Below are 24,662 nucleotides of genomic sequence, written 5' to 3' on the forward strand. Positions count from 1 at the left end.
GAGCTCCTCCAGAAAGGGGCGTCTGGGGTGGTGGGGTGAGGCACCCTCCTTGCTGTTGTAGCTTCGCCACGAGGCACACAACTCCTTGGCCGGTGCACACACGTCCACGGACACCTCCTGTGCCGACAGCAAACTCCCAATCCCTCCTCTTCCCCTGCACACCTGCCCATCAGAACCCCATTGGCCCAGATATTCCCCAACAGGCCGGCAGGGCCCCTGCACAAATAAGACAACCTGACTCTCAGGGTCGGGATTGAGACCCTTGTGGGGCTCTGCACTCAGCGGGGAGTCTGCTTCTCCCCCTCCCTCTCCATTTGCTCCCTCTCCCTCCCCCACTACTGTCTCTCAAATAAATAAATAAATAAATAAAATCTTTTTTAAAAAGAAAACACCTATTTGGGGGGTTCACCCTTGAACTGTGAGTTTGGGACCCCGAAAGCCCCTAGTGCTCTTGGTCAGTGTTCATCCCTCAGGCACACAGAACCCTGGGGCCACGGCCTCAGGAGTCTCCAGAGACCATCCGTCACCCACCCTGCACAGACAGGGCTCAGGGTCCTGAAAGGTTAAAGGTCCAGCCCTCAGTCCTTCAGCTCATTGGCGGTCAGCCGGTCAGCGCTCAGCATGCTGGGCGCCACCTCCCTGACAGACCTCCCCACCACAGATAGCTCTAGAGAGTTCGGAAGACACACAAGACTCAAGAGGACCACATCCAGCCAGGTTGACACAGTTCTGGATTTTATCCACAGTCATACAATCACAACTGAGAGAGATATATTTGTATTTATAGACCTTTAAATTACACGATCATGTACAAAACATGTGCATTGCTGAGACCACAGCACTTCTTGGAGGGTCACAAGTGTCGGACTAATGGAGTCAGGGAGCCTAGGGCAGCAGGTGGCGGGCGGCAGGGCAGCCCCGGCCCCTGGCAGAGCCAGGCCGCAGAATGGTGGTTAACTGGGAACCGAACACACGAGTCGCCAAGCCCCACAGAGCGGGCCCGCGCAGCATTGAGGGTGCAGGGAGGGGGCTACAAGAGGTGGCGGGCACAGAGAGGGGCGTGGCCCTCCCATGTGGTGGTGAGTACCCGGACACCAGCACTGATAGGTGGGGCTGAGCCCCTAGAGCTTGGGGGTGGGGGGAACTGCTGGGTGGGAGACCATCCCACTCCGGGGTCCTGAGGAGCCTGGGGACCGAGAGACAGTGGTCCCAAACCGGGCCATGGAGGTGGTTGCTCAGACAGAATGGGATTTCAAGTCCCTGCCCCGGAATGGGCAGCTGGAGCACTGAGGGGGCAGGCCTGGGGTCCAAATAGGACCACAGACCCTCCCCAGGTGCTAGAAAGCCATTGGCATGGAGAGAGGGAACCCAGGCCCCAAGGCGTGGCTGTACAGCTTCCTGCCTTCCAAGGGTACATACATGGTGAAGGTCAAAGGCCCCTAACCTCAACTCCCATCTGGAGGAGAAGCTGCAGAGGCTTTTGATCTAGATTTGGGAGGGCAGAGAGCTTCTGAAATCTTGCTTTGGGCTCTGAGAGGCCTAGGGCAGATCTCAGGCGGCAGCAGATGCTCAGAGAGCAGTGACAGGAAATGGGGGGCTGGGGTGGGGGTCACAGTCTGCCTGTCCCTGGGGGTGCCATTGTCCTCACCCTCAAACTCCCCTGGCCCCCTGACTGAGGCCTGGCCAGCTCAGGCACCCCCCCAACCCCCGCCAGAGTCTGCCAGGATCCTCTGTGCACACATGAATGAGGTCAGGGCCTAGAGACCATCAGTGGAGCGCTGGGGGAAGAAGCAGGGAGCAAAAGAGGACTGAGGGGGGCCAGAAGAGCTGGGGTATCACACTGTCTTTACCTGGAGGTCCGGGGGCCAGGTGCTGAGGAAGGGGTTACGTAGAGTGTCTGCAGTCCTGAGGCCCAGAAGCTCTCTTTGAGCTCAAGAAGTCCGAGGGCCTCAACCCAGAGGTTCCTGAAAGACTCCTCTTTCCAGCTAACCCTCCCCTCACCCCCTTGAGCTTTTGTCCTGCCCTGGTCTTCTTCCCAAACCTCCTGGGGCTCACATGTGTGGAAGCTGGGACGAGGTACTGTGACTCAGTGACCCAGCAGTGCTTTCCTTCTCCCACCCCAGGAAACGCCCTGGCTCTGGGCAGGCTCTTGGCCCCCTCCCCACTCCTGACCCTCCCCCGAAAAATCCTTTAACTGAGACCGGGGCCTAGAGATACGGCGGGGCTGTCAGCCAGGGGGAAAGCTGCTCCAGGGGCAAGAGCTGGGTGGGGAGAAAGGGACAAGGAGGAAAGACACGGGACTGTCCTGCTCCACAGAGCCTCGGTGCCTCCCTCCTGCCAAAGCCAAGTCTTTCCCAGGGGCTCTACAGGGTTTCTGATGGTCCCAGGTTGGAGACTCCTTTGGGTCTTGCCCTGTCTTCTCGGGAAGGCCAGAGAAGGGGAAAGAGCGATGCAAGGCCACAAGGCTATCTCCTGGAGGCTGGCTGAACCTGGTGAGTCTGTGGTTTTAGATGCCCATGGAGGGAAGGCAGGCAGGCAAGGTGCCCTCCTCCCCAGAAAATAGGAGGAGGTTGCTACTGTTGCTGGCTTTGCCCTGGGCTTTGAGGCCTCTGGACTGAGGACTTAGGAGAGCGGGGCAGGGTTTCTGCAAGTGACCGCAGGGTATGTCTCTAAGAGCCTGGCCCCAAATTGCTAACAGCTGGAAAGAAGGGCCCCAGCAGGGTCTTGGTCCCTCAGCTGAGCTGGCGTTGGGAGGACTGAGGGCCTGCCCCCTTCACTCACCCTCCTACACACCGGTGACACTGTCATCAACTCCAGCTCTCTCCTTGTCATGTCTGGGAGAGTCTAGGGATCCCGGGAAAAGTCTATGGGAAAAGAGAGAGACCATTGTTCCTCCAGCCCCACCAGTCCTTAGGAGTGAGGGCAGGAGAAGAAGGGTACTCCTCAGGGCAAAACGGAAGACTAAAACTAGGAGGCCCCCACCTTCTCTGGGGTCGGAGGGGAGGCTTTGACAGCAGGGTGGTGGAGGGAGGGGAGCATGGTGGGGCACAAGAAAGAGGTCAGAAAACCAGGCCCAGAGAAGAGGAGGGGGACAGAGGCTGGCAGCCTGGGTTTTGGGGGAAGGAGTGGGAAGCGTAGTCTGTGGGGAGTGAGGCAGGAGAGAAGGGTCCAGGAGACGACCCTCAGGGTTCCGGGAAACTCTTTGGTGGGATCTGAAGAGCAGATGTTGTAACGTCTCTTTTGGGCTAAATACTAAGACCCTCACCTACCCTGGGGCCATCACCCTGAGTCCCACCACCCTGGCCTCCAGGCGACCCTGCAAATGCTTCTGTCTCTGTATTTTTTGTTTTGTTCTGTTTTGACTTTTAAAAAAATAAAAGCTTGATCGGAAAATATGTCTGGAACTCTATGGCGAGGGAAGAGGGACGAGAGAGAGTAGGGAGAGGAGGCAGTGGACGAGGAGTGAAGGGTGGCATGGAGGGGAGCAGGGCAGCTAGATGGCCTCCACGTAGTTGGCGGGATAGAGACCCAGCTGCCCACTGTCCAGCCGCCCGCGGCACCATCCCTGCTCGTCCTCCTCTCCCAGCTTGGTGAGCTCGTCTCCTAGGAAGGGGACACAAAGGAGCATGTCGATGGGGGCTCAGGCAGGGCTACCCACTCCCCCACAATGCTAGTCAGCTCTCCGATACTAATATTCTGGGCCTGATCCCAAGGCCCTCCCAAGACTGCCCCAATGCCTGCCCTGGAGACCAGCCCCAGCCACACCCCGACACCCACGTGCTGCCCCGGGCCAAACCCCCCAAGCCCAGGCCCAGCCCCTGGCTTCCTTTTTCCTGTCTTATCCCTTCTGCAAGCAGCCCCTGGCCTCAGACCCCGCCCCCCACCCCATTCCCTTGTCCCACTCCAGGTTTGGCCCCGCCCACGCACCAGGCCCCGCCCCCAGCCGCTTTCCCGGCAAATCAAGGCATCCCCTGACCTTAGGCCCCGCCCTTTCCCGCCCACCATACCGGCCTTGAAGCTGAGCTCATCCTGCTCCTGTCCGTCGTAGTCATAGAGTGCCCGCACACGCACCCCCTTGGCGTCGTCCTCGAAGGGGTTGGAGCCCCCATTGGCCTCACTGCCCCCGAACGGGTTCCCGCTCTCGTCGTCTGACCACTCGGTGGCATAAGGCTGGCCCCTGTCGTAGCTGCTAACGCTGAGACGCAAGGAGAGGACCCAGCGTGAACTGCCACTCCCCTTGCCCCTCACACTAACCCCCTCCTGCCAGTCAGACATCTGGCCCCAAAACCCACCGAGGCTGGTGCAGGGATGGGTCCTGTAAGAGGTGGTTCCAAGCCAGTGATCCTCACTGACAGCTCACTGGACAAATGTGAGGCAGGACAGTTAGCATTATTACCCAGTCCTTGAGTTGGGATGCTGAAAGGGACCCCTGAGAACATCTGACCCCTCATCTGAGAAGGGCACCTAGTGGTTAAGCAGTTTGACCTCTTGGACATCACATCCTGGCTCTGAGGCTTACTTACTAGCCTTGTGCCCTTGGGCAAGTCACTTAATCTCTCCGGGTCTCATTTTCTCCATCTGCAAAATGGGACGCTTTACACGCTGCTCAGAGTGTCGGGAGGCTTCGATGAGTTAATATATGGAAAACGTCTACAACAGTGCCTGGCACCGAGTAGGTGCTCGAGGTCGCTGTGATTTAGACCATGTCTTGTCTCCTGAGGTAAAACTCATCTCCCTGGGTATGTGGGCCCCTCTGGTCCCAGGAAGCTCTGCAGGAGCTTCCTGCACTCACCTGCCACGGTCCCCAGCCTGGGATGTGGTCTCCACCACTCCAGTGGCGTTGGTCAGCGTCACCCCCTCTGCCTTCTTGGGCTGCTTCTCTTTCTTGGTGGCGGTGTGAGGAAGGTCTGGATTCCACTCCTAGTGGGTACCAGGGGAGCAGTGAGGCAGGGGAGCTTCCAGGTTTTTTCGAACTTCCCTTCCCCATCCCCACACCTCCTCACCTCAAACTGGGGCCAGTTCATGGGCATGCCGGGGCCGCTGGTGCTGCGGAACCACCGGAGGTCATCCTGGGCGTCCGCCCCCCGGATGGCCTGCTCCAGCTCCCGGTACACGTGGACATAGCTGTGTGCGGGGGAGATGGGGAATTGGGTGGGGGGCGAGATGCACCGTGGCCCCTTCTTGTCCTCGCTGAGGGCCAGAGGGAGCCCATTCAGAGAACCAAGATGCTGGCAGGCCCCCCAGCTAGGGATCAGGTGGGCTGGTCCAGAAGTAATCCCCTTCCCTATCCCTGCCTTAGCCACTACCCCATCCTTCCAGAGCAACATTCACTGTTTCTCTCATGCCTAGTCTGCCTCGGCTGGTACCCAGACAGCCACTGTCTTTGGAACCTTTTCCTTCTCGGTCCCTGTTGTTCTTACCCTTCCTGTCCTGATACCACAGGGCCCAGGGTGCCTTGCACAATACTTCCACCCTCAGCCATCCGTGCCCACAACCACCACGCCCCCACGCCCAGCTACCTGCTATTCTCGGCCAGATTGAGGTGGCGTTTGATGTCCAGCAGCACCTCCTTGAGGAAGACGAGCCGCTTCTCCTCGAACTGCTGGCACTGCTCGAACACCTGCTCCATGCTCTCCATGTACTGGGGCGTGGTCTTGCCCACGTCATCCAACACCTTCTCATACTTCTCCTGGGTCTGTGGGCAATGGAGCAAAGGAAGGGTGAGACCCAGGCCCGCAGCTCCCCGCTGCCACCCACTCCGAGGGGCTCTCAGCCGCCAGGCCCTGGGGCACCTTCTGTACGTCCTGCTTGCACTTGTCCACTTTGTCCTGCAGCTTCTTCTGCTGTTCAGGCGTGACCGACTGCTCCGTCTTGCTATTCATCTCCCGCGTCATGGCCAGCTTCTCCTCTTTGCAGGCCAGATGGTAGGCCTTCTTGGCTGCCTCTAGCTGTGGGGCGGAGAGAACAGGAGGGAGAGCTCCCACTTAGGCGCGGGAACAGATGCGGCCCCTCATCAAGCCCTCCCACCTGCCGGGGGCTGGGAGCACAGATTCAGAAGAGGCAGAAGGGATGTAGGACCCGGCTCCAGGTATCTGGGAGCCGTGCCCACCAATCTGTGGATGTTTCCCTGCGTGGCGCTGCCTGCTGCCTCCACAGTCACCCTCCCGTCAGGTCCTGCTGTGCCTGCCCCATGTGGCTATTTCAGCCAGCAAGGCAGTGCTGCGCCCCCGCAGGCACAACCCCAGTGGGAGATGTCCTGCCCACTCCCTCTGTTGGCTCGCCCCCTCTGATCAGACTGCCCCCAGTCCGCCAAGCTCAGCTGCCCACCCTTGCCCCATCGGCAGCAGCCACCCCCTGGGCACCTCCTTCATCTTCTTGGCCCAGGGCTTCTGGGCCTTGCGGAAGCCGTCTTCAGCCTCCTTGGTTTCCTTGAAGCCGCCCATGATCTGCTTGTGATAGGCGTCCTTCTGCCAGTTCTTGACCTTCTCCAGGTCCTCGTTCAGCAGGTTGTTCTTCACTTCCTGGTGCAATTCGCTCACCTTGTCTGCCTCCGTCATGATGGCCCCCCAGGCTCGCTCCAGGCTGCCATACTGTGGACCTGAGGAAATGGTCATGGGGTGACGAAGCCCTCATCACCCACTGCCCAGGGGCCTCCCCCATGCTTCCTTTCTCCCAGGCTTTCCCTGTACTTGCCATGTCCGCAGAAATGCCCTCCCCTGCTCTCTTTACAGTTTTATCTGTCCTTCAGGGCCCACATACCTCCCCCAGGAAGCCTTCCCTGACTGCTCTGCTCTCACACCCCACAGCCTGCAGCCCTCACTGAATTCTTCATACAGCATCCGCCTCTGTGACCACTCCCTTGCTCCCCTGTCAGCTGGTGAGCCCCATGAGGGGCAGCCTGGAACCCGCAAGTCCTCACAAGCCCAGTACAGCACCAAGCACACAGTAAGAGCTTCAGGAATGTTGACTGAGCATAAAACTGAGGAAGCAGCTGGTGACAGATGCCAGGAGGCCACTGGGACCAGACATTCCACAGTCATTTGTTGGTCTGTATACTGGGGATCAGCTCTGTGCCAGGCACTATGCGGGGGAGTACCAGGCTCAGCCCCTGCCCTGGGAGTTCAGGTCTCGTGGAAGAAAAAAAAGTTTAACAATTACACAGAAACCCCAAACTGAAAGTGTTCCAGATCAAAGAATTGAGAGCCAAGACCACTAAAAAGTCTGGATTCTGGATTGCTTTCTGGACCAGCACAATTGCTATAATAAAGTTTGCATATGGACTATATTAAGTGCCCCCAGTTTGATCGCTTTACTATGGTTATGTAAACAAATGTTCTTATTCTTGGGAGCTACGCAAAGGATTTAGGGTAAAGTGGCAGGTCTCCCATTTAAATGGTTCAGAAAAACACTGGCATCGAAGAAAGAGGGACTGGGAAAACACGTTCCCTGGTGAATCTGGTCGAAGATTGTGTAGCTCTCGCCAGGATTCTTGCAACTTTTCTCTAAATTAAAATTATTTGGAAATAAAAGGTTTGTCTGGGTTTGTTTTGTCTTTTTAATCCAACCTAAAATTGTACAAAGTCGAGTTGAACAGGGACAGGGAGACCTGACTGGGTGTGGGAGGAGGGTCAGGCCGCGGGGGTGGGGACGGTGCCTTCAAAGGCCCCGTGGCTGGAAGGGTGCGGGCGCATGCGGGCCCCAGACTGGGGGCAGCCGGAGAGGGCCGGGGCGATGCGCCCGGGGTGGGCATGGGGGCACCTTTCTCGATGAGCTGGCGCCAGCGCTTGGCCCAGTCGGTGAGCTGCTGCGCGTACGCCTTCTCGATCTTGGCGCGCTCCTGCACGCAGTTCATCAGGTCGTTACACAGGCGGTGGCCGTCATCGATGCGCTTCACCGTCCGCTTGTAGTTCCCCACCTGGCGGCCAAGGAGCGAGCACGACTCCCGCGGGCTCCCCGCCTCCCCCAAGCCACCCACGACGCCGCGTCCTGTAGGGGGCGCCCGCCGCGTCCATCTTCCCCCGCCCTTCCCCGCCTCGCCGCCCTGCCGAACCGCGGGGGCTCCCCCGACTCTCAATTTTGGGGGCTCCAGCGCCCTGCATCACACCCGACGGTCTATACACTCCCTCACCCCACTTGACACATAACTTCCTCGCTGCCACAAAGCGCAAGATTTTTATAATTTGGACCCAGACTAGAATGAATTATTCATTTTGTTCTTGTGAGTTAAATGTATCATATTTATAGAGTCATGTAAGTGTTGAGCTGAGCTGCAGCTTCTTGACATAATATTATGTTTTGTAGACACCTCATTAAACACTTATTAATATAGGTTTGGCAGTTTTCGCTTTGGGTTCTGGAAGCCAATCGAAAAAATTGTATTTCTTGGTCTCAAAGAGTTTGGGAGGCTCCTGAAATGCTGGCTTCTAAGCTTGTCGCCACCTCTTTGTTGCTGTGGGGCTTCTGGAATTCATGCCACAGGGGCGGAGGCGGGGAGCCCCTGTGGAAAGAGTAAAGCCGGGGTCTGAGGTGCCCAGGTCTGAGAGCAGACGGACAGGAGGAGTCTCACGCACATCTAGAAACTCTGCAGGATCTCTCCAGGGGCAGCCGTAGGGCAGTCATCTTACCCCATCTCATGGAACACCAAGGCCTTTGGCGGGACCCGAGGGGCTAGGGAGCAAGGCCTGAGGTTGTGAGGGGAGGTGAGGGGAGCCTGGACCGCCACAGGAGCTGTCTCACCTCCCAGAAGCTGTCAGTGGTCTCCTCTGGAGCTAGTGAGGCCTCGTCGTAGGAGCCAGACATGGTGTAGCCGTGGGGGGGTAAGGACAGGCAGGTGTGCGCTGGTGGTCAGCAGGCGGGGCTGCTCATGAGCTGGGAGGGTAGAAGAGAGATCCCTGGAGAGTGGGGAAGGGCCCCACGTTCCCCATTCCAGGCCTGTGGCCCCCATGTCCTATGGGGATGAGGGCTCCACAGGCCTAAGCCTTGCACTGGGTTGGGGACTTCCCACCCGGGTAATCCCAAGAGTAAGTTCTTAGCACTCCTTGTGCGCATCCCCACCCCGCCTTCATGAGCCTTTCACCCCACATCTTCTCCCTCCCTTCTCCCCCTGATCCATTCCCCAGCTCCAGTATGGCAGCCACCCCAGCTACAACTGTCTTGGGCTCCAGGATTCAGCTAAATTAAAGGAATGCAATCATGTATTTGCTGCATACGAGCTTGCAGGCTGTCTCACAGACACACGGGGCTCCTCAAAGCCAGCAAGCAGCCTAATCATTGTGCATGACCTGCACTCCCTCCCCAGGGCCTGGCACCCCACAGAGCCCCAGTGGGGGAGCCCCAGCTGCCTTGTCAATCTGCCCCTCTTCCCACTGTCCCTCACCCTGATCTGGCTGAACCCTTGCACTGGACCCAAAATACCCTCCTCAGCTTTCCCACCCAACAGAGTCCCCAACCTCAGCCCCTAGAACCTTCCCAGATGCCCCACCTGGAGCCTGGACCCACGTTCCCTGGGAAGCCGGCTGCAGGGCCCGCCTCCCATCTCTGGCCGGCCCTCGCCCCTGTAAGTCCTTTTGGCTGCCCTGGTGCCCAACCTTCAAAGCCTCTGTTAGCCACTTACGTGTCTCCTTAAAGAGCCCCAAACATGTGGCTTCCTGGCCTACAGGTCAGACCACTGTGATCTGTGTGAGCACTGGAGCGGCTCTGCGTGGCCTGGATCTGTCGGCAGGCATCACGGCGGTCCAATCTAGGCCATGGGCTGCCCCAGGGCTGGGGATGCTGCCTTCTCCCATCCCCCACCCAGGCCTTGCTGCCAACCCCTCCCCCCCACCCCAGCAAGAATGGCTCAGTAGTCAGGAGACAGGACCCAGAGGGGCAGGGACCTGGTCATCAAAGGGGCAGTGAGGCCAGGCTGGAAATGACCCCATGAGTACCTGCCAGCCTCGAGGCAGAGGACAACAGGGGCTGCCTCCCTGTCTCTGCACTGTTCAGGGACGACGCATCCTATCCCATGAGGATACTGGGGGAGGGCTGGCCTCAGCAAACTTCAGCCTAACCTGGGGACCCCGGGGGATGCTCAGCCCTTCCAGTCGCTCATCTTCGGGCTCAGGGAGCAGATCATGAGGATCCTTGGTCAAGGATATCCCTCCATTCTCTGGTCTCGGTCCCCCATCTGTCCAGGGGCAGTAATAACCCATTTCTGCCTTCTCCTTGCCCTCCCGGGCCCTAAATATATCCCTTTCCACTTTGCAAAACCTCAGACAAACTTTCCCACAAACTCCTGCACAGAGCCCTTAAATCATACTGAACTGTGCTCTTTGGATCCAAATAATGCAAGCTGTCTGCAGGCTGGCTGTAGGGGCAGGAGGGGGTGGAGGGTAGGGACAGACCCTCATGAGAGTGGGGGTCAAACCCACCCCAGGCAGGGGGGAGGTGACTTGACAAGCCTGGATGGGAGGGGCGGGGGTGTGTCTTCTCTCCCCACCACAGAGGCTCTCCTCCCTCATCCTGCAGTGCCTCTCCTGGGAATTCACCTTCCAGCCAGTGGGGCCAACTGATGCTGCCTAATTCCATTTGCTGCAGCGCGGCTTGTAAAAAGCCAAAGGAGGGAAACATCCCGGCTGCCTATCCAGGGGACTGCTTAAGTAAATTCTGGTGCAGCTAGGCAACAGAACGCTCTGGTCCTGACTGGAGCCCTCCCCAAGCCATGACGCTGAGACAAAAGGAGCAGGGTGCAGAACAGGAAGACTTCAGATGCTTCCATTTGTGGGTGTGGGGGAGAGGGGGATATACAAACACGAACACTCTGGAAAGCCGGTAGAAGAGGCTGCCTTCAGGGAACTGGGTGGCTGGGAGATGTGATGGGAAGATTTGTCACTGTTGTTCTTTTATGCCTTTTAAATTTTGCTTTGTACCTAAACTGCAGTTTTTATAACGCCCTGGCCTGCGTTGAGGAAGCTGGGAGCTCGGACGGAGAGTACACTGACACAAAAGGGACCGTGCAGCTAAGCCCTGGGGTGTCAGACAGTCTGGGAATGCACGAGGGCAGAGACCAATCTCTACTCTGTCCAGACCCGGATGGGACTTGCTGGGGCCCCTTCCTCAGTGTGGGCAAGTCAAGGGTCTCTGGGGTCCCAGCTGGGGTAGCACATGTCGCTCTCGCCTTGGGGGTCCCCGCTCGGTCACCAAACTGCCGTGTGACCTTAGGCGATTCACATGACTGTGACAGGCCTCGCTGTGAAATGAGGATACTAAGACCCAATGCAAGGACCGGAGGAAATGGCGAGGGGCCAGGCTGGACCCGCACAGGGGCAGGCTCAGGAAGACAGGCAGGGAGCATCAGGGAGAGGATGTGGGAGGGGGGATGTGGACCCCCAGCACCACCTGCCAGACTCACCTCCAGCCCTGTGCCTGCCTTCTGCAAACCGGCCTCATCCCCCTACCCTGGGCGCTGAGGGGAGGCTTCACTCTGGTCCAATGCCAGGTCCCTCCTGAATGGTGGTCAGGAGCCGCCCTCACTAAAAACACAGCTTCTCTCAGAGTCAGGAAGCTGGTACAGCCAGAATCTGCCATGCCCAAGAACGAGCCTGACACGCTCCGAGCAGAGCCCATCAAATGGGCACGGTGCCGTCCGGACTTTTCTCCCCAGTGCTTATAAAGCAGTTGCGACCCTGCGAGCCCTTTATCGTTGAGAATAACAGCTGGCATTTATGGAGCACAGACTTGGTGCCAAGGACTGTCCAAGTGTCTTAACTCATCACATCCTGCCAGGACCCCTACACGGCAGGTGCCACTTCACCCCGACGTTATTGCAGAGAGGGCCCAGAGGCTGGGACGTGACTGAAAGAGCTTGTCAGCTCTCGTTATTGATTTGTCATCGCTGCTGTAGTGGGGGCGGCTGTCCCACAGCGGGCAGGCGGGGCACCCGGTGCTGTTCTGGTAGAGGGGGGCATGGGCTCTGCTCCAGCCCCACCACTTCCTGATGGGATCTCAGTTTTCCAACTCATTGGATGGAAAAACAATATTTCAGTCTCATGTGACACTCAAATGGTAAAAGGCGATTATTGAAAAATGCAGACCATTTATGGAAGTGTGAAGTTTGCACATTGGCCTTGACCTTTTGGAGAAAGGAGTCCCAGGGTGAAAAGCGTGCCTCCTCTGGGCCCCAGGCTTCCTGCCAGCTGCCTCTAAAATGCCCCTGGAAGGCAGGGGCCTGGGGCATGTTCTCTCCGCCCCTGGCTTGAAGAAGGGACAGAGAAATTAAGAGCTGGGGCCCAGAGAGGGTGGGCCAGCTGTGGACAAAGGCGGCATGTAGATTTCTGCAGCATGCACGAGTCACTATCGATCACAGGAGCACGTTCCCCGACACACACCACCTAACCCATCAGCAGATCCTGGGCCCTGCTCTCAACCATCTGGTCCCAGCCCCATCACTCTCCTCAGAGACCTTCCTGCCTCCAACCTTGTGTCCCTCAGCCTGCCCCAACTCCAGTCTGTTCCCTGCCGCAACAACAAGAGGGACACAGGTAATACCTAAGTCAGATCCCACCACTACTCTACTTGGAATCCTCTTGTGATTCCTCATTTCCTCCAAGAAAATGTCTAATCACTTTCCAGGGGCACTTGTATCTCCTCCAGCTCCATTGATCTCCTTGCTGCTTTAACCCCAGGGCCTTTGCACTTGATAGAAGTGCCTCCCTGCCCTGAATTTCTATGTCTGCTCGAATGTCCTAACCTCCCTGCGTTTCACTTGGCACTCTTTTCCTACCCCCAGCACTTTCCAGTCTCCCCTCCTTGCTTTATAATTCTTCATAGCACGTATTCCCATATGCCAGGCTCCCAACCCTCAAGAATTCATCATGTTTGTGTCTTCCTCACTCACTGTAATGTCAGCTTGCTAAGGTCAGTAGTTTTTGTCTGTCTGGTTCCCTGCTGTATTTTCAGCTTCCAGAGCAGGGCCTGGCAGTTAAATGCACGGTACATTTTTGGTGAATGAAAAATGCCAAGCACCTTCTGGAACACTCATTCATTAAATAGTAGAAATACTGAATATTGTCCCTAGAGCCAAAAACAAAGTCACCTGCACAATATTCAAAAAAATGTTGATAATGATGGTGATACAACCAAAAGCCAGAATTTCACCCAGATCCTACTTGTCCTCTGTTCTCAGGCCCCCTGCTTCTCTGGACTTCCCCTTCCTCTCCTCTTGGCCAACTCTCAGGGTCCAGTTCCAGGGTCTCCTCCTCCTTGATCCCCCATGACAATTCTGCCCTCAGTGGGGAGTCCTCCCTCCTCAGGGATCTGAAGCACACAGAATAGGCTGTTATATTACCCCCCCACACTCTCCCTTTACATCACCTATGACAGCCATTTCTGAGTACCTGCTACGTGCCAGCCTCTTCGTACCCTTCATCTCCAATCCTCACGACAGCCCACTGAGATGGGCAGTGACCTCCCTGTCTTCTCAGAGACTCAGAGAGGTTAAATTACTCGTCTAATGTCACACAGCAGGGAGGACACAGAGTCGGAGGCAAGTCCTTTCTCTGCCCCCCGCCAGGCACCCAGGGCAGAACCAGCCCTCCTGGCCTAAGACATTCTCCCAAGGGAATGGCTTGGGTCAAACCCTGGCAGGGCCATGGGAAGCCAGAGCTGCCTCACCCTCGCCCAGGTCCCACAAACATTCCCAGCAGCAGCCTCGCTCCTTACGTTACCCTGAGACGGATGGGCTCGCTGCACCTGACTTGGGGCCACTCCAGGACTCTAACCAGCCTTGGCTGGGGCTGCAGATGCCCGAAGAAGCATCAAGGTCAGCTGTAAGGCGCTGTCCTTCCACCCCTCCGTGTGATGCATACCCACCCCCTCCTCAATCCAGCTTCTGCTGCTTTGCTCAAGCCTTCCCCCCTGCCTGGGGTGCACGCTGTCCTATCACTCACCTCTCCCCCAAATAAAATAACCCTGCTTCCCTTCAAGGGCCAACTCAGTTCTACGTCCTCCAAGAAGCTCTCCCTGAATACCCCAGTCCTCACCTACTTCCCCTCTACACCCTGGTGCAGTTCTTAGTCACACCTGCCATGAACCACATCTCACTGGTTCCCACCCAACAAATAGAGAAAATTCTGCTACATTAGAACAGCAGTTGAGAGTGCTGCTTGGTGGGGGGAGGGGGGCAGACAGAAGGATGGAGTTCAAATCCCAGCCTGGCCAGCTGTGCGACCTTGTAAGTTGCTTAAACTATCTGTGCCTCAGTTTCCCCATTGGCAAAATGAAGGTGAGAATACCAGCCCACAGGGTTATTGTGAAATGAGTGTCTGGTGTTTTAAGAGGCACCGTGTTAACTATTATTGTTATTATCAGTATTAGTAGTATTAGTATTAGTATTAGTATTTAGTATCAGAGGTATTTTTACCTTCAGAGCTTTTTTTTTTTTTTTTTTTACCTTCAGAGCTTTTGAAGCAGGAAACGTTTATCTCTCTGGATGACTTCACACCCCCTTTTCCTCTCTTTGGGCCAATAGCCCCAGAGACCTTTGCTAAAGACTGACTTGTGTCCCCTCCAGATTCGTATGTTAATCTCTTACCCCTGGCCCCATGGGACTATATTTGGAGACAGGGCTTTTAGGAGGTGATTCAAGGTAAATGACGTTGGAAAGGCAGGGTCCCAATCTCACAGGACAGGTGCCCCTACAAGAAGAGGAAAGGGGAGATTCTCCCTGTCTCCCTCTGTGCACATACTGAGGGAAGTCCATGTGAGGACCCAGCGAGAAGGCAGCCGTCCGCAGGCCGGGAAGAAAGGCCTCACCGGGAACCCAACAGGCCAGCACCTTGACCTTGGACGTCCAGCTTCTGGAACTCTGGGAATAAATAGCCGGTGTTCACGCCACCCAGTCTATGGTGTTCTGTCCTGGCCACCTGAGTGGAGATTCCCTTCCGTGACTGTTGGGCCTCCTCTGGGACCCCCAGGTCTCCAGGTGTCCTGTGAAAAAAAGACCCCAGGCCTGCCTTCCTCTGACCTTCTCTTTGGCTGTAAAATCTCTTCTAAGGTAAGGTCCATGTGGCAGTCCCCAAGGGCCCTCCCTTCAGAGATGACGCCCCAGGTAGGGAGGAAGGAAGACGATGGAAACACAAATGGGATAACTTGGGGTCAGGGCAGAGCCTGGGTCTCCACTGATGCTGGAGGGCCCCAGAGAGGCTCAGGGTCGGGGGTACCAGGTTGGCTCATCCTTACTGGAAAATGGTTAAAGCCAGTGGGTAAAGCCATTCCATCTCTCCAATCATATCCTGGTCTCCTGGTCCGCCTGGAGCCCAAATGTAATACCACAGATGAGGGCGCAGGAGTGGGAGCTGGCAATACCCAGGCCCCCAGCCTCTCTGTCCTGGGTGCATCGCTGTCCTTGAGATCAGTCACCCCACACACGGCTCGTCGGGAAGAGTCAGTCCTGTCCTGAGACCACTGCCTCCTGCAGGGCAGGGCCCAAGTCAGCCTGCTCTGAGAGGGCCCCCCTGAGGGCTGCACAGCTTGCTTTCCCAGTGTCATTGAACTCTGGGATGAATTCTGACCTGGAGGAAGGTGGCCGGTGTCTTTGTGGCACCGGGGGTGGAATGCGAGCCGCTCCCCTTCTTCCCCTTCCTGGCCGGTAGGGGGAGGCCAGCCCCAGCTGTATTCGGCAACCCCAGCAGTGCAGACCACCCCCTAGCCCCCACCACAGCCTCATGGAGCTGACATTCTGGAAGGGCTGGACAGACAAGAAACCAGATGAATAAGGAAATGGTCAGGTGTGTCAGATGGTGACGAGTGCAGTGGACAGCAAGGCAGGGAAGGGGACAAGTGACCGTGGTCGCTAGCAGTCATGCTCTTTCAGCTGGGGCGGTCAGAGATGGCCACTCTCAGGAAGTGGCATCTGCCTGAAGACCTGAAGGAGGCAAGGGCGGGAGCCATGCAGGTATCTGCGGGAAGAGCATCCGGGCAGAGGGAACAGCCTTTGCAGGGGCCCTGAGGCAGAAGCGTGGCTGCTGTGGTTGAGGAGTAAGGGCCGCGTGGCTGGAGCAGAGTGAGGAGGGAGAGAGGGAAGGGATGAGGATAGGAAGCTTGGGGAGGGGGGGCTGAGGCAGAAGGCCTTGTGGGTCAGACTGAGAACTCTGAGGGAGCTGGGAGCCCCTGTGGGGTTTGAGAAGAGGCAGGATGTGACTGGGCTCAGGTTTTAAAGGACCGCTGGCTGCTGGGGGAGAGCAGGGGAGAGCAGGGCAGGAGCCCAGCAGGCAGGTGGCTGCGGTTGTCTGGGTGAGAGAAGGCAGGGTTCCCCGAAGGCGCTGGAACGAGAAGCGAGAAGCGGCTGGAGTCTGGAAAGACCAACACTGGAGCCAACGGGATTTGCTAATGGCCTGGATGAGAGCGCTGGCGGGGAGGGAAACACGGATGACTCTGGGGTTTGGGTCCAAGCAACCAGCAGGTGGAGTGCTGGGTCCTGAGATGGGGAGCAGAGCAGGACCTCGGTTTTGTCGCCCTGAGATGCCCATAAAGAGCAGCTGGATGAGCACAGCAGGCCTGTGAGGAGGGGCCAGCCCAGGGCCCAAACTGTTTCTCTAGCCCGTCCCAGCCTATGACTAAATCCCAGGCCTCTGAGTGGGCCTGGGGCCTCCTTTCAACCCCCTTCTGACGCGGGGAAGACTGAGGCAGGACACCTGGGTCTCAAACTGGTTTCCACTGTGGCCCCACTGGGTGCAATGGGGGTGGAGTTGGGGAATGTGCCTCAGGAGGCCATCCTGGTGGGCTCTCTGCCCCAGGATCTGCAAGCACATGCCCTAGGGACATGTGGGGCGGAAAACAATGAAGAGGGGGAAAGTAGCCTAGAGAAGGCAGGTGAGGCAGCCGGTGGCCTAGGCCTGGAGGGCCTGGGGAAGGGACAGCCCCCTCCAGCTCTTGCCAAGCGAACCTGCCGCTCAGCTCTGGGCCTCACCAGCCCCCTGTTCTGGCTGGGATGGAGGCAGGCCTGGCTGTAGAAGGTGAAGCAGGCCAGATGTCCGTGCCAGCCTCTGGTGGGGAAGGGGGGTTCTCTAGCTCCCTACAAAGGAGAGAGATGAGCAAAAAGGGTGGTGGGGTGCAGAGGAGCAGGGAGGGGGCTGACAGTGACAGTGGATATGGGTTACTTGGTCGCCGGCCCCTGGGCAGATCAACATCGCCCATCTTGTCTGGCTTTCTCACCCCCAGGCCCTGAACCACAAAGCGGGAGCCCCCCACCCCGTGCGTTCAGCAGGTGCAACTAATGTTTGCAGAAATGAATGAGTTTCTTGATGAGGCTTCTCCCACTCTATTGCAGGCCCAAAGATCCCACGCTGGCCCCCACGCCAGCTACTCTGACCCCCCACAGGCCCACAGAAACAGGGAGCCCCATAATGTAGTGCCCGGGCCCAGCAAAGGACCCAGCCAGGCTCGTGGGATATACCGGAGAGAGAAGCACAGTGAGAGAAGGAGACAGACCTTTGGCTGCCCGCGTGCCAATTCCCTCCCCTTCTCAGCCTCGGATCTCCCCCTAACACACGCCAGCCCAGGAGGACCTTCTGCTCTGCCCCAGGACAGACCTGGACCAGGAGCAACTTACCCACCACATGACCCCACACCCTCTTCCATCCTTTTGCTTCCCAGAGGGAAGCAGTGCAGGGCCCCCAGCCTCCCCAGGCCCCAGCCCCGCCCCCTCTTGAGCAGTGGGCAGAGGCTTCTCTGCAGTGCCTGAGCTCCCCAGCGGCAGCCTGATCTGTCCCCAGGAGCAATGCAGCAGAGGGACAGCGACAGGGGAGGGAGGGCCACAGGCACCCCCACCCGATCCTCCAACATGGAGACCCTGGACTTGCTGGGGAGGGGACAGGGGTCCTTTGGGCCATCTGGGGCTCTAGGACAGTGGAGAGAATGAAGATAGAAAAGAGCCTGAGCTTGGGGGAGGAGAAAGATGTTTCTTGCCTGACCAGGGCGTCTAAGTCCAATGCCTGAGACCATCTGGAGCCAGCACTGGAGGCAGCGGGTGTGGCGGGGGTGGGGGGTGATGTGAGTCTGCAGCTTTCCTGAGCAGTGCCCTGAGCGGGGGCAGGGGGCATCCTCACTTCTCCCCCAAGCTTCAGCCTGGAGAATGGTGATACCATGGGTCCCCGGAAGCTCAAGCCCCCCTCGGGCCCCTTCCCTGGAGAGGGGAGCATCTCTACAGTCAGGACCTGTGGCCGTGGTGGAGAGAGAGGGACAGAGGTGCAGAGGGGGAAGATGACAGCAGGGCCGGTCCTCCTGTTGAGGATCCAGGTTTTGGACAGGGCCTCCCAGGATGCAGGCTGCTCCCCACCCAGGTCCCCTGACCCCAACCCCTCCAGACTGTACACTTCCTACCGGGTGCTCCTGGGAAGAAGGGGGGCCCCCACTCTCCTTGCCGCCCCTTCCAGCTGTTCCCATTGGGATGCCTACCTACCTGGGCCTGTCTGGGCATCAAGCTGGGGGCAGGTAAGAGCTCACTGCCCCTGCTGGGCCAGGCCAGGGCCAGAGGTGCTGGCTGTCCTCCTCCTCATCCGTGGTGGTGGGCAAGGAGGGGGCCTGGTGCCCGGGCTGGGGGCTCGGTGCTCTCGGGTCCCTTCCACTGCTGGCTCGGGAAGGCAGCAGCGCCAGAACAGCAAAAGCCAGCTCCCCGCCCCCCACCGCTGCCTCCTCCCCTCCTTCCTCCCGACCCGCCTCCTTCTCCAGCCACCCACCTCCTTCTGCTCGTCTCTATGGCAACCGGGCAATGCTGCACCGCCAGCCTCCCTCCTGTACACCAGGGGACGCCCGCCTTCCATGCTTGGAGGACATCACCTCGGGCGGAGCATGCACACTTCACCTTCTCGGAGACGCAGCTGAACAGACGGGCTCACACAGCCACCTTTGACTGTGGGGGGCCCTGCTGCAGCGCCTCTCCTCTCTTTCTCCCCAAGACCCACCCTCCCAACATCCCTTCCAGACCTTGGGAGCCACTCCTTCCCCTGCACCTGCCTTACACCTTGCCACCCACTGCTCTGTAAACGTTTGTTTGCTTCATTCTTCACACTCCCTCGATCAGTCCTCACAATTTTATTTTGCACCTGTTCTGGGTCAGACGGAGTATGGGATGTTCCCCTACCGTCTTATCCCATTTTGCAGATTGGAAACTGAGGCCCAGCATAGTTAGACAACTCCTTCCGGTATCCGAGGCTCGCGGGCTGGTTACTGGCAGTGAAGCCTTGGGATTCCAGCTCCAGGGCTGCTCTCACAGGCCACGGCTATCACATCGCACCCCACCCCCTTCCAAAGCAAACCTTGAAGACACGTGTACACCCAACTACATGGGTCCAGGACATGCAACACACAAGCCCTTTCTATAGAAAATCAATAGCCATCCACATAAGCCCCCAGCACTAGCCCCATGAGAGGGGTTCAGTGACACAAACAAGTGTCCCACCCAGGAGACTGAACCAGAATCCACTTCCAGGAAAGGATCTGTCGGTTCCACACCCGTCCTCCAGAGATCAGACGCTGATCTGCCTACCTCCTCTCAGCATCTCAGCCCTGCTGCCCAAGGGGCCCAGGGTGGGGGTTGAGAGAGGGCACACCTTCCCCTGTGTCCCTCCCTCATTCTCAAAGTTCTCTGCCTCTCCCATCCAGACTAAATCCTACCAAGAGCCCCCTCACCCCCTCCAAGTGGCTGTCAGGTCCTGGGACTTGGAATTATGACAAATACAGTAAAATGGGCACCTCATCCTTGGAGAGAATTCCAGGCTCCGAGAACCTTGCTGTCTCCTGGGAAGGGCAGTATCTGCTGGAGGCCGGGTCTGAATGCCCAGGAACCACAGTGTGTCCCACAGGATGCATGGTCCCTAGTCAAGCACCACCTCAGAAAGACCCAGGCAAAGATCATGGCCACACCCCATGCCCCAGAGCACTTCTCAGGGGCCTCACACCATCCAGAAAAGACAGATACAATCAGAAAGACCCAGAAGCTCACCAAAAAACTGTTAATAATAACAATAATAGCCTCTTCCATATTTCGTCCCATTAAGATCCCCCTCAACCATGAGACTGCCGATTAAACCAAAGCTGTAAGTGGTAGACGGCACATCCAAATATCAGAGCTGTCAACGTGGGGTGGGGGGGTGGTGGAATCATGTTGGGATAGTTGAAACCGGTCCACTCGTTCATTCAGCAGATGCTACTAGGTATCCACCAGGTAGCAGGGGCTGTTCTAGGGATGGGGACACAGCCACGAGCAAAACAAAGTGCCTGCCCTCGAGGGTGCTGAGCTAGTAGATGTGCTGACCTCCTGTTTCCCTGCAGTGCCTCTGGCTGTCACAGCAGCCCTACGGGTGAGGTCACAGAACTGACGAGGAGACAGACGCTCTAGAGACCGAGCAACTTGCTCCAGGTGACACAGACAGTAAGTGCCTGGGCTGGGACTCGAACCCACAGCTTTGCCAAGCTTTTTCCAATGCTCTACATTGGCTCCATTAAGATCTGATTAGGTGACACCACAACAGCCACCCATTTTCGAGAAGTTTCAGAGCCAAGTGTATTTCTCATGCTTAGATCAAAGGCAGGACGGGGTCGTATGTATCTGAAGTGCCAGTCAAGAAGTTGATGTGAGGGCAAGGGCGCCTGGGTGGCTCAGTCGGTTAAGCATCTGCCTTTGGCTCAGGTCATGATGCCAGGGTCCTGGGATGAAGTCCCGAATCGGGCTCTCCGCTCAGAGGGGAATCAGCTTCTCCACCTGCCCCTCCCTCTGCTCCTGTTCTCGCTCTCTCTCTCTCTCTCACAAAAATAATTGGGGGGGGGGAAGAACTGGATTGTAAGTGAAGACATCCCCACCAAATGACCTCAGAAGTGACTTCAAGCCTGATCATCCTTGAGCCAGAAGCCTGACAGTTGTCCCCAGGCCTGGAGGTTCTCTGTGAAGGGTCAAGTCAAGGCCCAGGCCAGGAAGGTGGTGATGCCTGGCAGCTAAGAGCCGGGGCTCCCTGGAGAGTGGGGAGACCTCAGCTGGGGGGCGAGGAGGTATTAGGCTTCCAGGCTCTGTAAACAGAACCCCCTGCCCATGTGCCAGCCCCCCAGCCCCAGATCATCTTTCCCCTAAAGAACCTGGGTTTCCAAAAAGAGCTGTCCCCAGCACCACCCCTCCATCAGCCTGATCCAGCCCCACCCATTGCCCTGCAGATCCCCGAGTTCTTCCCACCCATGTTCACACAGGTTCTGTGGGAGATGCTGAGCCCTCTGTCGCCCCCTCTGTGCCCAGCCGGCAGATCATCACCTCCACGCTGTCCCACTGTCAGCCTGATCCAGTCTCTCCTGCTATGGGGAGGGCCACCAAGCCACCACAGTGCAGCCCTGGACTCTCCCACCTGCAGGGCTCAGGCAGGCTCAGGGACACACACACACACCATGCCTGACCTCAGCCCTATCCCTGGACCTTAACCATACTGCAGTCCCACGGGCAGGAGCACTCAACCTATGAGGAGGGGGCCTCATGCCTCCCAGGAGAAGCCAACCCCCTTCTGTCACCGTCTCCTCATCCAACCCAGAAACATTCGTTGCCCCCCTTCCCAGCCCAGCACAGCTATCCCACAGTTCCCCAGTGCCAGGGCAAATGCAATCAGGGCTCATTAGCTGTTGCTTTGCATCTCATTTGCATAATGTTCCCACGACTGTCAAAATGCCAGAATCCTCCCCAAACCCCTGTCCATGACAGGCAGCTCTGGAGAAATAAAACAGACAAAATTCCACTGAGGGTCTGTGTAGGGGGCTAAACACGGATGGACGGGAAAGGGCAGAAGGAGAAAACCGAGGCAACTTCCAGGTTCAGACCCAGGAAGGCACCCAAAGGAAGAGCAGTAGACACTTACTGAGCACCTGCTAAGTCCATGCACAGTGCTAAAATGGTTCACAGCGAACCATTTTACAGATGTGGAAACTGAGGTTCAGAGCTGTTAAGGCCCCGCTACTCAACACCTGCATCCCAGGACCAGTAGCTGGGGCATCATCCAGGAGCTGGGAGGAAATGCAGAATATCAGGTCCCACGCCAGACCCCAAATCAGAGTCTGCATTGCCACAAGGGCCCAGGAAGACTAGGGTGGGATAAGTACTTGTTAAGGGACCTGCCCTCACATACACACAGCTGGGAGAGAAAAGGGGTGCCTGAACCAGTTAATCCCGAATTAACAGTTCTTTCCTGAGCACTTACTATGGGCAGCCCTGCGCTAGGCGAGGGACCCAGGAGACAACCAGACACATGATATCTGTAAACCTTGTGGGCATTTCACGAACATTCTCCCAAAGCGGGAGACACCCAACAAATACACAATAGCAGTTCAAGTAGTGTTAGGTGCTATCAAGAAAAATAATGTGGGCAAAGAGAGAGGATGAATGGGGGCCCACACTAGAATCCCTCTTCAACAAGATGATATTTGAACAGAGATTTAAATAAAGGGGAAGGGCAAGTATGTGTTGATTTGCAGGTACAGTGTTTTCTGGCAGAGGCAGTAGCAAGGACAAAGTCCTGAAGCAGGAGTAAGCCAGGCACGCTGTTGACTCCCCAGAACTGAATGGATGTCTGGATGGGCGGACTGTTGAGTAGACAAACGGATGGCAGGTAGAGAGAGGTAGTAAATAAGGCAGGAATAAAGAAGAGGCAGGCAAGGGATAGATCCTGCAGGGCCCTGGAGGTCATAGGGAAGATTCTATCTTATTCTAAGTATGAAGGGAAGCCATTGGTATTTTTTTAAGATTTTACTTGTAAGTAATCTCTACACCCAACATGGTGCTCAAACTCACAATCCCAAGGTCAAGAGTTGCACATTCCACCAAATGAGCCAGCCGGGCACCCCGAAGCCTTCAGTATTTTTTTTTTTTTAAAGATTTCATTTATTTATCGGGGGGGGCGAAGAGCGAGCACAGGCAGACAGAATGGCAGGCAGAGGCAGAGGGAGAAGCAGGCTCCCTGCTGAGCAAGGAGCCCGATGTGGGACTCGATCCCAGGATGCTGGGATCATGACCTGAGCCGAAGGCAGCTGCTTAACCAACTGAGCCACCCAGGCGTCCCGCCTTCGGTATTTTTGAGCAAGGGGAAGAAGAGATCCAATTTATATTTTCAAAAGATCGACGTGGGTTTCACATGGAAAGATGAGTAGAAGGAAGCAAACCAGTTAAGAGGCTTTTGAAATATTCATTCCCAACAGAAAGGAGTGCTGTGGCCACTGAAACACACACCCAAGAACATTTGTTCATAACAGCAAATTCTCTTCAAAGCAGCTTTGTTCATAAGAGCTCCAAATTGGAGGCAACCCAGACGACATCTACAGAAGGACTAACCAGCAAATTGTGTGGTTTGTTGCATAGTCGAAGTAGGCAGTTTGCTTTTTCATGGTCACATAGGATTCCACTGGGCAAAGTCAACGGTGTGTTGGTTCATACTGGCAAACTTTTTTTTTTTTTTAATGTTAAATATTTTATTTATTTATTTGAAAGAGAGAGAGAGAGAGAGAGAGCGCGCACAAGCAGGAGGGGCAGAGGGAGAGGGAAAATCAGATTCCCCACTGAGGAAGGAACCTGACACAGGGCTCAATCCCATGACCCCCGGATCATGACCTGAGCTGAAGACAGACTCCCAACTGACTGAGCCACCCAGGCGCCCCCACACCGTCAAATCGTATACAGCAATGAGAAACATCGGACTACACACAACCACATGGATAATCTCAAGATACCATGCTGAGCAAGAGAAGCTGAGCTTAAAAGAACATATGAAGTAGATTCTATTTATACAAAGTTCATCTTGACTTCTGGTTCCTGGGCAAGATGGAGCAGATACACCTCCCTATTCCTCCTGCAAAGCACAGCTAATGCCCTGGGCATTATATATAAAACAAACCTACAAAGACTCTAAAAATGGAGAGAAGATGGTAGACTGACTAGGGCTCTCAGGACCCAAGGAACAACACAGGGGTGATTTCTCTGGGTTTGTTTGTTTGTTTGGGGTTTTTTTGCCCCACATATCTCAGATCTGGAGCTGGGGGAGTCAGCAACCCAGAAATACCTATGAGTGTGGACAAAAACAGCCCCAAGAAAGCCTCTTCTCCCCAGCTGAAGGACTAGGAAAGGCACAGTCTAGCAAGACAAAACATTCTTTAAAACAATAAATGCCCTACTCTAGCCAAACACCATAGAAAAAACTATAGCACCACCCCATCTGCAGGACCAGACGCCGAGTGGGGAGCTGTGTCTGGTGTAACCAGTGTCCCATTTCCCCTACCACCAATAGATTACAGAGAAGAACAGGTGGGAGCTGGGGCTTCCATCCCCCAACCAATGGTATGAAGGTGCCCCTCCCCCTCTATGCTGGGTGGGGACAGAGGAGGCCTAGTTAGGATTTCTGCCATCGCCAGCAGTAACAGATCACCGGAGGTCTGGTGGGAAGCCAGAACTCCCACCACTCACCCAGTGGTAAGGAGGTAGCCTTCTCCCCAACCAGGCTGTCAACTGAGGTCAAGGAGGGAACTAGACTTCCACCCCAACCTGTCATCCACAGGCACAGCCTGTGACGAAGATGGAAGATTTGAATAAGAGCCAGTGTCTCATAACAACACCCCAATGTCCAGGATACAAGATAAAAATCATCAGTCATACCAAGAGCCAGAAAAAT

General features: G+C 56.5%; 1 protein-coding gene across 4 annotated transcripts in view; it reads right to left on the reverse strand.

Moving 5' to 3' along the window:
- Nucleotides 1-718: 718 nt before the first annotated feature.
- PACSIN1 (protein kinase C and casein kinase substrate in neurons 1) overlaps nt 719-24,662 on the reverse strand; it is a 54,423-nt gene continuing 30,479 nt past the window's right edge. The window contains exons 1-10 of one of the 4 annotated variants that reach the window (XM_032340584.1): nt 18,437-18,654; nt 8,737-8,868; nt 7,759-7,915; nt 6,363-6,598; nt 5,793-5,948; nt 5,520-5,695; nt 5,004-5,124; nt 4,793-4,920; nt 4,008-4,195; nt 719-3,603 (exon numbers count right to left, since the gene is read on the reverse strand). In XM_032340584.1, the coding sequence (XP_032196475.1) occupies nt 3,494-3,603; nt 4,008-4,195; nt 4,793-4,920; nt 5,004-5,124; nt 5,520-5,695; nt 5,793-5,948; nt 6,363-6,598; nt 7,759-7,915; nt 8,737-8,799 (1,335 nt within the window). In that variant the 5' untranslated portion in view covers nt 8,800-8,868; nt 18,437-18,654 and the 3' untranslated portion in view covers nt 719-3,493. Of the gene's footprint in view, nt 3,604-4,007; nt 4,196-4,792; nt 4,921-5,003; nt 5,125-5,519; nt 5,696-5,792; nt 5,949-6,362; nt 6,599-7,758; nt 7,916-8,736; nt 8,869-11,389; nt 11,511-18,436; nt 18,655-24,662 lie in introns of those variants that run through there. The other 3 variants (XM_032340585.1, XM_032340586.1, XM_032340583.1) reach the window with 3 other exon arrangements.

Source organism: Mustela erminea, chromosome 4 (assembly GCF_009829155.1).
Source record: "Mustela erminea isolate mMusErm1 chromosome 4, mMusErm1.Pri, whole genome shotgun sequence".
Taxonomy (NCBI): domain Eukaryota; kingdom Metazoa; phylum Chordata; class Mammalia; order Carnivora; family Mustelidae; genus Mustela; species Mustela erminea.